The sequence below is a fragment of the Protopterus annectens genome, chromosome 17.part0 (assembly GCF_019279795.1).
Source record: "Protopterus annectens isolate FY-2018-M chromosome 17.part0, PAN1.0, whole genome shotgun sequence".
Taxonomy (NCBI): domain Eukaryota; kingdom Metazoa; phylum Chordata; order Ceratodontiformes; family Protopteridae; genus Protopterus; species Protopterus annectens.
This window is the reverse complement of record NC_056751.1, coordinates 111,103,903-111,120,906: the sequence shown is the minus strand read 5'-3', so window position 1 is coordinate 111,120,906 and position 17,004 is coordinate 111,103,903. Positions and strand designations below refer to the sequence as shown.

The 17,004-nt window shown below is 37.4% G+C and overlaps 1 protein-coding gene across 1 annotated transcript in view; it reads left to right on the top strand.

Annotated features, from left to right (window-relative positions):
* Positions 1 to 15,315, top strand: part of TMEM175 (transmembrane protein 175) — a 668,934-nt gene extending 653,619 nt beyond the window's left edge. The window contains exon 10 of the mRNA XM_044059461.1: positions 14,398 to 15,315. Within this exon, the coding sequence (XP_043915396.1) occupies positions 14,398 to 15,067 (670 nt within the window). The 3' untranslated portion in view covers positions 15,068 to 15,315. The remainder of the gene's footprint in view (positions 1 to 14,397) is intronic.
* Positions 15,316 to 17,004: the final 1,689 nt, after the last annotated feature.

The window sequence follows — 17,004 nt, the reverse complement described above, 5'->3', positions numbered from 1 at the left end:
ACCACAGCGGATCACTGTCCACTCTTGTTTGGCAGTGGAGTTTTACAGTGTCGAGTTGCCAGCCCGGCGCCCAACCTTCCACAGAAGGCACACACACACACTCACACCTAGGGCCAGTTTAGTGTGTCCAGTCCACCTACAGCATGTCTTTGGGATGTGGGAGGAAACCCACACGACCACAGGGAGGACATGCAGACTCCACACAGAAGGCACCCCAGCCAAGGATCGAACTGGAGAACCTCTTGCTGTGAGGCGTTCTTGGTACTTCTGACAATTAAGTAAATTAATTTAGTGCCAAGGATTAAGGCTGTGTGCTGTTGGTAAGCTGCTTCCTGCAGTCCAGTCTTTGATTCTGACAGCCTCTATTCATCTACTATGTGACTCTGAGAGATTGCTCCCAGGTGGAGTCTGAAAAAGGTCCGCATGGCTCAGTGCTCTATCATGATTAGAAATTACAAATAAATAAGTGCACCTCTGAGTCTTGAAGTAAAATGTTTGTGCCCAAACAGTCTGACAGATATCCTGAAGTTTATTGAGAAAGACTGATAGATTGGGGAGGGATTAAGACTTTTTCCATATACCAATTTTTATTTTTTTTTTTTGGAAGTGGAAGATTCTTTTTTTTTGTCTTGCGTTTCTTGTTCTTTCCTTCTTTCTCTTGTCTTTCTTTTTTATTTTTTTTAAACTAGCAAAGTGAGCTGGTTCTGCTGATGTCTGTATTTATATGTGTGTGTGTGTGTGTGTGTGTGTGCGCGCGCGCGCGTCTATGTAAAAAAAAGTTTGCTGTTGCCCATACTGCTGAACAAACTTGGAGGTAGTTAATTTAAAGTTGCAGCTGTATGGAAAGCAGGCAGTTTATGGGATTGATGAAGAAAACAACCAGGCTCTCTCACCACGAAATTGTATAAAGTCCTGATGTATCCAATCCGGACTTAAAGCTCATATAAAGTGCAGCGGCAAAGCAGTAAATCAAGAGCAGTAACTTCACTTACTCAGTATGCAGTAAGCATATAAAGTGCAACAGCAAGTCAATAAATCAAGAGCAATAAATTTCACTTTTTTGCAATGAAGTAACAGATAATCCAGTATACGAACACCAAAAACGTTTATTGTAAGCGCTTTCGCGTGGTCACCACCACGCTTCATCAGACAATGCATATAAAATTCAAAACATCTATTTATACAAATAAATCTAAAAAAGGCGCCAAATTAAAACAAATGACTCATGCAATTTTCCAATTAAAAAGTTAATAAAGACCAATTAAGAAGATTTTGGTTACTACATTCCATTTAAAGGGAGCCTGAATTTTTACAAGGACTAAAATGTTCATATGCCATGCTACTGCTAGTTGTCAGTATTAATGGTAAACACTAAACATTGGTACTGACGACGAGTGTTTTCAAAAATAATAAAAACTAACTTAAATTAAACTACCTGATATACAATGTGGAAAAGCACATTTAAAACACATTTAATACAAGAACGATAATGACGTATATATTGAGCGTTGCTCTATACAAGTTGCTCTATAAAAAATTTTTTACTTTTAAATAGATAAATAAATGAATAAATAAATAATTAAATGAATGAATAAATAAATATCTATTTCATAAAATGTAACTACAATATTGAAGGCACCAATGAATATTGTTACTATTGTTTATTAAATTCATAAATGTAGTAATAGATTCAATTATTAATCAAGATCATAAGTTATTATTGTTCATAAATATTTAAAATGCATATTTAATATTTAGATTAAATGAATCTGATATAATGTAAAGCGTATTAGTTAAAGTATGGTGCATATCAAATAGTTATGGATAGATAAATAAATGAATAAAAGAACAATGTCATATATCTAAACAAGTATTGATATTGGTGATTATTAAATATTGAATAATAAATATTAAATATTAAATATTGAATATTAAATATAAAAAGTTAAATATGTACATACATGTAATTACAATGCAGATGTATAGAATGTATAAATATGATGTATATAAATATATGTAAATATGATTGTTTGTGAATTAATTAATTTGGTATATAAGAAATAAATGCAAAAACTATTAATGAAATGTTAAATTATGCATATTAAAAAACGAACAATATATGTCATCAAAATGTTATGTGTGTTATACATCTTTCATAGATAAATAAATAAATAAATAAATAAATGAATAGATGAATAAATAGTGATAAGTGAATAGGTTTCGTATATATAATATTTCAATTAAATGAACAAAGTAGGCATGATACAATGTAATAAGACTATGATATTAAGTATATATACATGGATAAATACAACTACTAAGGTACAACTATTAGAATTGACTTTTAAACATTTGTAAGTGGAAAAATTGAAAAATTGGTTTCACAAAAAACAATGTACATAAAGTACAAGATAGAAAAAATCAATAAAGAAATATACTGAAGTTGAAAATCTGAAATGCATGCCATTAATAAATGTCTAGTTGTAAAGTTTTATCTAGCTTCCAGAACAGGTTTAATGGAAACTTGATTGTTAATGCCAGGGGGTATGTGTGCAGCCAATCTTAGTATCCATTTTAACTCCTTGTTATTTAGAAGTAAAGAATTATCCCCACCTCTTTTGTTAGGTGTAACTATCTCTAGTACCTTAAACTCAAAATTATGGTGGGGCTGTTCCAAAATGTGTTTGGCTAATGCGTTTAGTTCATTCTTCTTCTGGATGTCATAAAGATGACCATATATTCTGTCTTTTAGGCACCTTTTAGTGAGGCCAATGTAAAACACTGTACAGTTTTTACATGTGGCCAAATAAATGAGATTTTTAGTGCAGCAATTAGCATAAAACCTTGGATGGAAACTATAATTCAGAGTAGGATGTTTAAAATCTATTTCTCTTGAGATATAACTGCATCTCCTGCAGTTATAGCAAGGGAAAGTACCTTTCTTGCTACTAGATAATAAACTTAATTCTTCACTAGTACATTTGTCATTACATAGTAGCTGTTTTAAATTCGGGCTGTTCTTAAACATAAAATGTGGCTTGTCCCCTATCAATAGTTTGACAAAGGGGTCTATAGTGAGTAGTTTCCAATTGTTATAAAAAACCTTTTTAATGTCATTAATGATGCTAGTAAAATTCAAAATTATGGGTACAAAGTCTTTACGTCCTGTAGAATATCTATTGTTTATAGTATTTGTATCTTGATTTCTTGTCAATGTAGTCCTGATAACATTGTTCCTGGTATTTGTGACGAGGCCTGAATCATAACCTCTCTCTCTAAATAATGATTCTAAGTGATCTGCTTCAAGTTGTAAAGAGTGTGAGTCTTTACAGAGTCTTTTTAATCTAATAAATTGACTCTTGATAATGCCAGGAAAAACATACCTAGGGTGCATACTGTCAAAGGATAAGAGTGTATTCCTCCATGTTGGTTTTCTATAAATTGTATAACTTATGGTGCCATCCTCATTAATACTTAGTGTAACATCTAAAAAATTGATGGATTTGGAGGAACATTCCATAGTAAAGCGTAAAAAAGTGGAGGTGCTCTCAAGATAATTCAGAAACTTTACAAAATCAGACTCTGTACCTTCCCATACAATAAAAATATCATCTACAAAGCGTTTATATATTTTTATCTGTGCAAACAGGGGGTGGGTGAATAGGTGAGAACGTTCCCAAGCCAAAACAACCAAGTTGGAATAGGTGTTTGCACACGGGGTACCCATTGCCACCCCCCATTTCTGTAGGTAATACTCATTTAAAAACATAAATACATTATTATTTAGTATCACATCTAGTAGTTGACATACAAGTAACTGTCTATCACTTGAAAAGGATTTATCTAACGTTAATATGTCTCTTATGGCTTCAATGCCCAAATCATTGGGAATTGAGGTAAAGAGATTTTTCACGTCCAAGGTAATCAGGATGTATTCATGATGATGAATATCTAATTGTATCTCTGATAGACAAGCTAGTAGATGGTAAGTGTCCTTTAAGATAGTGTCAAAAGAGTCGACCACTGGTCTGAGTAAAAACTCTACAAAGCAAGAGGCATTAGCAGTGACCCAGTGGTCGCCTGATACTATGGGTCGTAGTGGGATGGGATGAATATTCTTGTGGATTTTCGGGAGTCCTTTAATAATGGGTATGGTAGGGTTATCTACCAATAGATAGCTGTACATTTCTTCATTAATTTGTCTGCAAATGAGCAGATCATATAACATATCATGTACATTCTTAATTATTGTGTTCACTCTATATAATTCTAATTTTACATACGTGGTCTCATCATTGAGCATTAAGCACATATTAGTATTATAATCAACTCTATTTAAGACCACAATCCCACCTCCTTTGTCGGCAGGTTTAACAGAGATTTTGTCACATTGTTTTAAACATTTCAAGGAGTTAAATTCTTCTGGGTTTAAATTGAAGAAACCAGGTTTTATCTTAGTGGAAAATAATTCATAAAAATCCTGTTCACAAATATGTAAAAAACATTCTATGTTATGAGGTAATGGGGGCGTAAAAGTGCTTTTCCGTTTAAAAACAATAGATGTAACATTTTTGTTGGAATCAGGTTTCTCTTTAAAGAAAACTTTTAAAGCTACTCGTCTACAAAACAATCTTAAATTAATTAAAACATCAGTTAATGTGTCAGAGCAAGCTGGAATAAAATTCAGACCACGATTTAAAAGAGAAATATCAGCATTAGAAAAGTTATAGTCAGAATAGTTATATAGTAAACCAGTCACTTTTTTGTTCGTCTTGTTGATTGGAAGCTTTCCGTAGATAGCTTCCTTTTCCTTGGGCCTCGACTTGTGGACCGTCCTCTGTGCTGGAATCTTTGTTTCACTGGGTATGGTATCTTATTGGTTGACTACTCTTTTTCATTAACTTATCAGATAACATATTTGCATTACTTGATGTGTTGAGTTGTTTCCAACTGCATTGTTCATTGTTATTTATTTTGCTAGTTCTGACTAGGTTGGAGCCAAAAAAAGCACTATTTTGGCCCAGTCCACTTATCTGCTAAATAAATAAATAAACTTTAACAAAGTTTTATTTGTGACCAGGATATCTGATTTTGGAATTCAAGCCAAATTTGAAATTCGGAAGTGTTCTTGGTACTTCTGACTTCTTCTTCTTCTTTCGGCTTTTCCCGGTTAGGGGTCACCACAGCGGATCACTGTCCACTCTTGTTTGGCAGTGGAGTTTTACAGTGTCGAGTTGCCAGCCCGGCGCCCAACCTTCCACAGAAGGCACACACACACACTCACACCTAGGGCCAGTTTAGTGTGTCCAGTCCACCTACAGCATGTCTTTGGGATGTGGGAGGAAACCCACACGACCACAGGGAGGACATGCAGACTCCACACAGAAGGCACCCCAGCCAAGGATCGAACTGGAGAACCTCTTGCTGTGAGGCGTTCTTGGTACTTCTGACAATTAAGTAAATTAATTTAGTGCCAAGGATTAAGGCTGTGTGCTGTTGGTAAGCTGCTTCCTGCAGTCCAGTCTTTGATTCTGACAGCCTCTATTCATCTACTATGTGACTCTGAGAGATTGCTCCCAGGTGGAGTCTGAAAAAAAGGTCCGCATGGCTCAGTGCTCTATCATGATTAGAAATTACAAATAAATAAGTGCACCTCTGAGTCTTGAAGTAAAATGTTTGTGCCCAAACAGTCTGACAGATATCCTGAAGTTTATTGAGAAAGACTGATAGATTGGGGAGGGATTAAGACTTTTTCCATATACCAATTTTTATTTTTTTTTTTTGGAAGTGGAAGATTCTTTTTTTTTGTCTTGCGTTTCTTGTTCTTTCCTTCTTTCTCTTGTCTTTCTTTTTTATTTTTTTTAAACTAGCAAAGTGAGCTGGTTCTGCTGATGTCTGTATTTATATGTGTGTGTGTGTGTGTGTGTGTGTGTGCGCGCGTCTATGTAAAAAAAAGTTTGCTGTTGCCCATACTGCTGAACAAACTTGGAGGTAGTTAATTTAAAGTTGCAGCTGTATGGAAAGCAGGCAGTTTATGGGATTATTGTCCAACAATGGCCTGGCTTTCTTTCTTGAACAAACATGTTGTGTAAGAGTGGCAACCACCAGTATTGGCGGATATCATACAATAGTGGAGTAAGGGAATTTTTGATTTCTGCACTTTTGTGCAATCTCTGAGTTAGTGTATAGATACAAAGTTGCAGTGGTGTGGGTGTGCAGAAATAATGTTTCCTGTATTTTTTATGGGTTTAGTTCCTTGGCTCGTTTGCAGTGTTTATTTTTCAGTGTATTCAAATCAGTGCCGCTTAACATTAATGATTCTACAAAGTTTCAGTATGTATGTCTATATATTTTTTGAGAAGATCAAAAAAATGAACTGTGCTAATGGTCAATCGCAAAAGATCAAAATTAAAATTTCTTTAAAAAAAAAAAAAAAAAGTTAAAACTCTCCTCTACTTCCCCCCAACACCCCCAGCTACTATATTCCGAGATCACACAATAATAGGGAAAGTTCAGATTCCCACTTCCTGCTGTACCATGACCTACCACAAAGTAATGCTGGAATTCTGTGATCATATGACTGTTTGCTTCTGCTAATATTGCAGATGTTCGATATTGTGAGAATCAGATCAGATTAGTGATTCACGCTCGCGCGCGTACAGCACTCCACAGAGACAGTTACCAGAGGTCAAAACTGAACAACCCTGGAGCTGTGAAGCAAAGATGGAAATGTGCTGGTATTTGTCCCCATTTGGTGACTTGACACAGAATGGAGTAAATCCATCCATATGTAATGTGATCTTATGTCTTATACATATATTATAATTACAGAAAGGGACTTCTGGATCAATAGATATTCAATGCCTCTATAACTGCCAAAGCACAGGTAATGAATGATGTGTACAACATATCAGTTCCAGATATTTTATTTTAGCTAGTAGCCCTGGTAACTGGAGATTAGTGTAAAAGAAGGGAATATTTAAAGGAAGATGATGCTGCAACTATTAGAGGGTTCTTTATGAAAAAAGAAGAGAGAAAGATTAGAAACAGCATTTTTAAAGGCAGGAAAAGTGATACAGTAGTAGGGTGTTAGGTAGAACAATAGCTGAACGTTGGAAATAATCAGCAAGTATGTCTGACAGGATAATCTGTTAGCCATCCATTAGCAAGTCTAGGAACCAATGAATATTTGCTAGTATAGGTGATTATGAAAACATGACCAAGGCAGAAAGGAAAAGGGAAGAGTGATGGATTGATGATGAACAGTGAAAAGAAATTAAAAGTTGACAGCTGAACTATAAAGCTAGTTTTTAAGAGTTTGTGGCCTCAGTTACAGAGATGGTCTTAGCTTATGATGTTGCAGTTTCTGGAATTATTTGGTCACATGGTGGACACCAGACATATAATTGTAGAGAAAAATTAAGAGCAAAAATCTTCAGCCCATCTTGGAAGAAGAGATTTGTTTTTAGAGGGCGTCTGGAATGAGTAACTGTTGAGATTTCCTCTTTTGATATTCCCATATCACAATATTACCATTTTTGTCATTTGCATGCTTGGGGGGAGTATTTTTGTTCTTGATAGTGCATGTAGTGACATTACACATTAGGCTAGAAAGGCATGCTTAGCTCTGTAATGCTGCTGTTTTTCTGCCACCAACATAGAATAGATGTTGATCCCAACATTCATCATGGGGAAGTCCTTCCCTTTGGTATTTAAAATGCTAAAAAGTTCAAAGTGTTGATACTATTGGCAGATGTACAACCAGGTCCCACAGTGAATCTGTTTGTACTGCCCAAGAGCAGAGTAAATCTTGATGTCTAACCTCAACCCTTACAAAATGGTGCATGTACATGATGCCCAACACGGCAAATATATGAAGGATATTTCATGTAATCCCACACCACTGCAAGACCAACATGTTGAAGGTAAAGGAATCAAAGACAAGACACAAGTCTCATCATTATCCTGCTAAATCTGTCCATGAGATAGACTTTGCCATCCTTGAGTTGCAAGCTCAATCCTGACTAGTAAGGGACCAATCAAACTTGCACTTTTTATTGGATAATAAGAATAGTGCAAGATATGCACACCAGACATCCACATTGGGAGTGCAGCCTGGGCTGTGTTTGCTGCTTCACATACATTTAAGCATCAAGAGTATATCTTAGCCGAACCTGTTAAATATGAATTGGTCTCTCAAGTTGGCTGCTGGTGGCTCTGTGGTTGCACTCAGCAGTAAGAAGTTTTCCCAAGCCTCAACCTGAGTAGAGCATGACTCACAGGCTACAGTAATGGAGTTTTCTGCAGGTTTAGGTACAGCAATGGGAGCCATTGGATCAGAGCAGATGTTAGCCTTTTGCAGCTGTTTGTCTGGTAGGAATTATTGCTGGTGCAGGAGTCTACCCTGAAGGAGTGTGAGCTAATTCCAGTGTTAGGCACTGATGAGGTGTCATAATTGAATCCCAACTCTGGCATGAATTTTGTCTGTCACTCCTTCAACAGCCAGCTTCAAAGATAGCTTTAGGTATGACCTTTCTCCCTGTCATTGTCATGGAAAAGGGAAAACAGATGCTAACTTTGAGATAAATAAGAGTAACAAAGCCTCCACTTCCTCTAAATCTCCCAGGGGACCTGTCTTTTTTACAGGAAATCGTGCTGATGAAGTCCACTAGAAAATGGCCCGTAGGTCTCTGTCTTCCCACCATAAATTCCTTAATCAGTATCTGGACATGAAAGATGAGGAGCCTTTGTATGTTCCATCAATAGAGCCTCCCTTGAGGGATGCCAGTTATGCATGCAGGAAGGACACCGATAACATAATCTTTGATTTCCGGAAGGCTAAGTTCCTCTATGCGCCTCTGTTGGAGTGATCTGACATCCTAAGAAAGCATTCCTAGGCACACATCTGTGTTATCTGTTCAGTCTAGCTTTGATCATAGAGACCACAGCACCTTTTACTGTGTTGCCTTATAAGAAGACCGAGGCTTTAGCTACAGTATCCTTTTCCAAACCGAGTGTAAGATTCCTTATTTATTTGTCTCCCCTGTCTGGATTTCTATCCTCTTGAGTTGATTAGTCAATGGAAAAGCTAGCAAGCCTGATAAGATCAAAGAGGGTCTGGAAAACTCCTGTGTTATGGCTTCTTTGGTGGCCTTTTATGTAAATGGCTTTAGTTTGTAAGCTTTTTGCCGCTGCACCTGATGACCATCAAACCTTCTATCAGCAATACCCATTTGTTCCCTCATCCTTTCTATTCTTTTATGAGACTAAAAGTTGTCTGGGAGGCCATCTTTCTGAAAGCCTCAATTGTAGATTGCGCCCTTGCTGACATCCCAGCCATGAGGGCATATTTAGTGTAGCTCTAACCTGTCCCCAGCCTGGAGGATGAGCAACCTGTCCTTTGTATCACTGCCCATCCAGTGGAGATTGTGATGTTGGAGAGTCCCAGTCTGTCCCATCTACTGAAGATAGGCATGACCATCCTCCAGATGTGAGCTCGAGCAGAAGACTGAGACACTAAATGAACTTGGAACACTTGGGTTATAGTCAAGGTTTTATCCTTCTACACCAAAAGAGATGGCTTACCTAAGTCTAGTTGACTGTGCAGATGCTTTGAATTGGGCGGCAGACTTTGGTATGATATGAGCCGGCAGTGGACAGCATGGCTCAGACTCTCCTCCTTTATGAATGAGCTTAGGCAGGCTGTTGTAGATGTACTTTCTGGGGTGATATCCTGTTTGCACAGTCTGATAAAGGACTGTCAACAAAAGAAACATGTTTTGACCATGTGGATGGTCTGTGCAATAGCCATTGCATCGTCCTATTCTTCTTGACTATCCCAGTTCTTTGGGTATTGAGCCTCTGTCCTTCCTAGTTTAGATGAACGTAGTTTTCGAAGCATCAAGCATTGTTGCCTGCATGTATCTGTCCAGGCCAATTCCCAGGGGATGGCTCCACAGGTTCAGCAGACATAATTCAAATATTTGTGTAGAAGGACCTGTGGAAGCCCAGTTTTTTTTTTTTTTGAATTTGTCTTGGCCTAAAGACCATCATCATGGACTGGTGAGTTCTCAGTATGGTCACATTCAGCCGTATCATAAAGTTACTAGGTTCTCCACCAGAATGTAAACTGCTCAGGGATCAAAGTGTCTCTGCAGATGTATAGCAACAAGCCCAGACTCCACTCCACAAGAGTGTACTAGAGCCATTTCATAGAACATCATAGTGTTGTACTTCTGCCTTTTCCTTTTAAAGAAGAATATTGCAGACTTTTGCGTCAGCATCAGCTAGGTGACTTCAAATGCGAATATGTGGTTTGTGAAGTTTCAGATGGTAATTTTGTAAGGGATCATATTCCTGATACAGTAGGTTACCTGAGTGGTATCACTGGATATGAAGGGTGCCATTTGACGTATCATTGTCTGAGGTCTAAACTGGAGGCTCCTTTGGTTTTCTCTCAGTGAGCATCACATTCTTAATCTTGCCATTTGGCCTCTAGTCTTCATTTAGGAGTGTTACCAATTTGGTAGCTATGGTAGTAGTAGTGTAGAAGAAAGGGGATTTAATGTATTCCTTCTACCATGATGACTGGCTTCTGGTGGCCAAGTAGTAGAATTCCCTTGAATCATCTATGACGTGGGTGCCCACTTGGCTTTAGACTCTGTAGGTCTTCATATACTCAGAGAAGTCCTGTCTGGTCCCATATCGATGGAGTGCATTAATTATGATGGAACTGAACTCCCTTCACGTTCATTCATTCCCTCTGTGGAGAAGGCCCAAGATGTTATAGCACTGGCATCTTGGCTGGGGATGCAGCTAAGAGTCCAGGCTAAGAGAGACTTGTTTGTCACTTGGAAGTCATGACCATCACAGCTGCATTCATATGTTTCAGAGCGCAGGTGGTGCAGCAGACTGTGAAGTGTCATTGGGTATAAATCCATCATGGTGGATAATTCCCACCAACCTCAGTGTAGGCAGTCCTTTCCTGCCACAGAAGCTGTCACAGATCCTGATGTCAGATGTTTTACTAACAGGTGGAGAGCTTGCTTTGTCTCGTTTGTTCAGGAAAAGTGAAGCCCTCATGAGGTGTGTGGCCCACATAAATCAACTAGAACTGCTGACAGTGTTACTTAGTCTGAAAACTCTTGGGTTGGAAGTTAAGATTAGAATACCTCCCCCTGCATTTAGACAACCAGACCTTGATGAGGTGGCACAAGTTTGTACCAGCTATGCAGAGAGGTGATGCAGGTCTGGTAATGTGCCATAGAACAAGCCATCATCTTGACAAGCATTCATATCATGGGGATGTTAATACAATGTCAGCATCATTTCTTTTCTGCCACTGAGGATTTTTGAATATGAACTGTTCACCTCTACTGTGATTTGTGTAGAGAAGTAGTGTTGTATGGATGGAAATACATATCCTAAAGCTGCATTAAGCAGAATTTTAATGTAAATATTCTTTTCATGAACAAAATGTTTGTTGTAAATCTTGTAGCATGTAAAATGCATAAAATAAAAATGTGACTTTACTGAGCATGAATTTTTTTTTTTTTTTGGAAAGGTATCAAAAGTGTTATAAGGTGAAACTAAAACTGCTTCTCAAATGTGCACACATTTTCCGTTCTTGAAATGTCAGTTCAGGTCAAGGATGCGTTACCTTATTTGCACCTCCTGGAGCTAGAAGAGTCTAAAAACAGGAAAAGCATCATCTGCTTTTAAATTCAGATGTTAAGGACTGCCTTGGACTCTTAAGTAGAAACAGGGCCACTTTAATTGAGTAGTAAACTTCTATACTGTGTACAGTGAATACATTCATGAAAAAAATTAAAGCTGAATCACTTGGCTAATGTAATTATGCAACTGCTGTTGTAGTTGCATGTCAGAGTTTATAATTCAGTATATCAGTTTAACTACTACTAGTAATTCGTCTAGATAAGCTGTTTACTATTTTTTCTTTATGCCATCTGTCTGCCTAAACTCATTTGTCTTGTATTTTCTTTGGGAACTGTATCACTGTTTTCATAGTTGCTTTTTAACAAGTACAATGCTTAATGTTATTTGTTTCAAATAAATAAATGTATTATTACATTTTAAGTGCTTGTGGCCTTTAGTTTATTTGTTAGCTTAAGGATATGAGTATTGAATTTGTAACATCAACTGTTGGCTCCTACCTTTTGACGTTACTACTCGTGTTGTTGTTACCATACACATATTTAGCGGTTTAGTTATTTTAAGGTTAAATAGTATTTGTGTCAAACTGAATTCCTGTAATAAAATCAGTGCACAATTCAGACACCTGCTGTGTGTACCTCACATGGTCTGGCATGCCAGACTGAATAGTTGTATTTACTTGGCAGCTCACAACTGGAACACTCTCGTCCATTGCCAGAGGTTGAGGCTCTTTTTACAGCTGGAAATTTGGCCCAAGAGAAAACAGAAGCTAGAACCAGAGAGACAAGACACAGTGAATTAAACAAACTTGTAAAAAATGAATAAAAATAAAGGTGTTGCTAAAGAAGTTAAAGCTGGGAAAGTAGATTAGAGCAGCTACATAGACCTAGAACCAGGAGACAGCACTATCAAACAAGAAGTTGGGGTATGTCAGGAAATGAGATCAGAGTAGCTGCATACACTTAGAACCAGAGGTCAACACTAACATGGAGTGGGAGCATTTAATAAAGATGCCCCTTTTCTCAACTTTTTCATATGGAACACCTAGAACTAACAGTGTGTGGGCATTTAATAAACATGCAATTTTTCTTAACTTTTCCTTATGGAGTATCTAATTTCTGAAATGACATTCATGCATACCACATGAGCAGCTACAAATGCAGCTGTCTTTGAGGTATGTATGTATGTATGCCTACATTCTTTTTTTTTTTGCAAATCTGAAAAGTTATAGATGAGCATTTTCATTGCAGGGCTTTGGGGAACTCTGACTGTATAACAAGTATGTTCTTCCAAGATACGAGACAGCTCAGCATTTCTGTATGTGCATGCTAACATAGGACTCAAGTTGAGTGAATGGCAAGTGAGTACTGCTGCCTTGAGCTATGAGCAATGCTGTCTCAAATAAGCTGCATATTTTTCAGATGGAGTTCATGGTGTGTGTGTGTCAGTGTGTGTCTATGTTTGTGTGTGCTATCAGTCACTTTCACATTACGTTTGGCACATGCCTTCAGTATGAAGCAGTTATACATGTACATTGTTTCTTGCACGTCTTCAAAGTTTGGATGAGATTTAAATATCCTGTCACATAAACTTATTTTACCTGTTTTTTGTCAGTGATTGTTTTAAATAGCATAGTTGCATGTGATTTGTTATATTACATTTAATATCTAGACAGTCTATATTTAAGTCACTTGAACATGGAATTTTACCTTTATTTTCAGATACCCAAGCTAGAATATGTACTAAAAGGTGCTGATTCAGCTCTGGAGAGATATGTTAAGTGTTAGTATATTTGGTCTGAATATTGCTTTCAAAACAAGATTCTGTTTGTGCCATCCTTCACTTCAGTGGCATCATCTATGGCCTTTTTATATCCTCTGGTTTGTCTTAAGATTTTGTGTCCTTGGGTATTTACCTTGTTGCTGTTCATATGCATATTCAAGTTGGCTTCTCTCTTGTGTATTATGTCACGCTAGAGTTCTTTTCTTCTTCTTTCGGCTTTTCCCGGTTAGGGGTCGCCACAGCGGATCACCTGTCTGCTCATGATTGGCAGTGGAGTTTTATGGTGTCGAGTTGCCAGCCCGGTGCCCAACCTTCCACAGAAGGTATACACACACACACACACACACACACACACACACACACACGCACTCATGCCTAGGGCCAGTTTAGAGTGTCCAATCCACCTACAGCATGTCTTTGGGATGTGGGAGGAAACCGGAGCACCCGGTATAATCGACTGCTGTTCCTTGTTACATATACTGTGAGAATTTAAGTTATTGATATTTAAGCCTTGCTTTTGTACATGGATGTTCATCTGAAAAGGCTGCATAAAACATCCTGAGACTTGGGATGGAGATCTTAAAGTGATGATCAATCCATGGGTGTTCCATGTGCTATTGCCATGTCAGCTTAAAATCTCTGCTTGGGTTAAGTAATTTAAAGTATATTTTGTATGAATAATTGTGATGATACATGAAAGATGGATATGTTTTGACGGAGAGGAACATCTCTCAGTGCAAGCTGTTCGTAATAATTTGGTTTAACTCCCATTTGTATTGTGAGATGTTTCCTGGTTTAAGCAAGCAAGCAAATGTAACAAAAATAGTTGTATGTCCTTCTGTTTTTGAGTGATGACTCTTTTTTAAATTGTTTTGTTCCTGGGAAACAATAAGATCAGTGATCTTGTTTTTTAGTCTTAATTTTCTTCTTTTATGTTTGCAGTGAAAACAGTGTTCCTGACCCCACCAAAGTCAAAGAGAAAACTAATAATAGCCTTCTAGAAGCTTTGTCTGAGTTCGGTCCAGCATTCCTAGCATATTTTGGATCATTTGTGACTGTTGGTCTCCTCTGGTTTGTCCACCATTCTCTCTTCCTGTGTGTTACCAAATCTACCCGTCTGATGGGACTTCTGAATACATTTTCCCTGGCTTTTGTTGGTGGTCTTCCTTTAGCTTATCAGCTGACTAGTGAATTTAATGTTAAGTCCAGAAATGAGCTGAAAGCCATTCAGGTCAGCTGCTTTATTATTTTTTTTGCTAGCATCTTCCAGTTTGCCATCTGGACTGCGGCACTCTTTGAGGAGAGAGAAACTTTGCATCCATCTGTCAGATATGGTGGAAAAGAACATGCGTTTATGTTTGCAAAGCTTTCTCTGTATCCATGTGTAAGCCTTGTGACTTTCTTTTTAACTTGTTTTTTAAGCAAGTTCAGTGCAGCCTTTTTCCATTTGATGCAAATTATTGTACCCTTTGCTTTCTTGGCATTGCGAATACTTGTTGCTGTTACTATGGTGATCATCCAGAAAATAACATGGCCATCCAGGTCAGGAGATGTAGTACTGCAAGATGAACAAGATGCCGAACTACCATCACCCAGCTTAGCAGATGACTAGCATTTTAAATAAATATTCAGACTGCATCAAGGACCATATTTCTGCCTAGTCAGGCATTCATTATAAGACGTGTGATGCGTAACATTCTGCTTTAAATTTCATTTAATTTTATCCATCTGCTAAATGTGAGCAGTATTTCTTATTGTTGCTGCCAGAGGTAATATTTTGTAGCTACTTTCTGCATCATGTTTTCAAACAGAACTGCAATATTAAGCCATCTGCTCAATAAATATTTATATTTTATTAAATTTGCTACTTTACACTTTAAAAACTGTATACAGTACTTATTTGCTCCATTTAGTATTCCTCATATTGTTAGTGTAGTGGCCCCTTAACTATCTAATGCTGAAAACTTAATTTTTAAAATGTAGTTTGTGACATGCTTCAATCATTGTAATGTTAACATCTATTGACTTGTTTTGTCACTGTGCTGAGATCTAAATCAGGGGTCTCATATTCTTGGATTTAGCCAGTGAATACTTTGTTTTTGTCCTCCCAAATCTCAGAATTCTTGATTTGTTTTCTAATTATTTCCATCCCCTTTGCAAGTCCAACTCATAATGCTTTTGTCTTGCATAAATTTATTACAACTCAAGGCTAAGCCATAAATCTCTCTAAGTAGGGCTTGTTTGTTTTTACTTACAGTTTATAGAGTGTGCACTTTCTTTTTATTGGACCTGTTAGCATTACTTTGCATCTTCTGATTGTGGGTGAGGGGTGTGATGCTAAGAAAAGAATGTTGAAAAAGTTGTTAAGCTAAGTTTAATGCAGTCAGCATATTCTGATGTTCTGAAGTGTACAGTGAGAATGTTGTTTTAGATGTTATCCATCAAAAGTGCTATAATTTTGATGTGTTCTCTGAGAGTGCCATGATGCTAAACTGTCTACAGTGATGCTGACCAAGGAACAGCAAAAGTGGTGATACTGAGCTGTGTATAAGAGGGTTTATACATCTGAAGTGTTTATAGCAAGAGTGCTATGATCCTCAGTGGTGCACATTGAGAGTCCTGTGATGCCGAGCTGTCTTCAGTGGCTTTGAATGACACCATCAAACTGAAATACATTACTGCAGCTATTATGTTTTTCCCTTTCTTTACAATGAGGCATCATAAGTGTACACAGAAAAATGCCTATCTTTTTGAGATGATAGGCTATGTGTGAACGTAAAAAAACAGTTATATGATTACTGCTAAATAATCATTGCTCTATGATAATAAAGCTCATTTGAGGGAGTAGTCTGACGATAACAGACCAAAGTACAGTACTGTGTTTATGTGACTGCTTCAAATATGGTGTACAGTGTCAGAAGAGGCACATTCCACTGGAAGGTGTGTGCGCAAAAGGAGCTGAAAGAGTTTGCTCCATATTAACAGAATGAAGTCACACCACATACTTTGGCTTTTAAGTTATTACTTTATTACAGTAGTTTAGTTAATTGTCTTGTATTGTTGTTGGCTGAGGAGTACACTAGTCCTCATGCTCATGTGATTTATTTATTTATTTTTATTTATTTAATTAATTATTTAAATTTGTTGACCGGGAGTGTCCGACTGGATGTGGGTCCATTTTCAGCGGAGGCCCGGGGAGAAAGGCTCCACAGTAAAATAAACAGACAGTAGTTACATTGGATTACATAGCGATTAACAATTTAACATAGAAATTACTTACAACATATTTACAGATGAAGAACATAGTACATCAGTAGACAACTAGAATCTTTATATGTGAAGTACATAACAGGCATTAACAATTGTAACAATGAGAAGTTCCTGCTGTATAATAAGTACTAGGCTTATGAGCATCTGAGCTTGCTATAATCAAGGTAGTTAGTGGAGTGGAAAGAAAGGTAGTTGGATGGGGTGGATGATATTAGAGTGGGAGTTGCAAGGGCATAGCCAGCATGTTTTTAGGTGCGCTTTTAATAAAGTTTTGAAGTG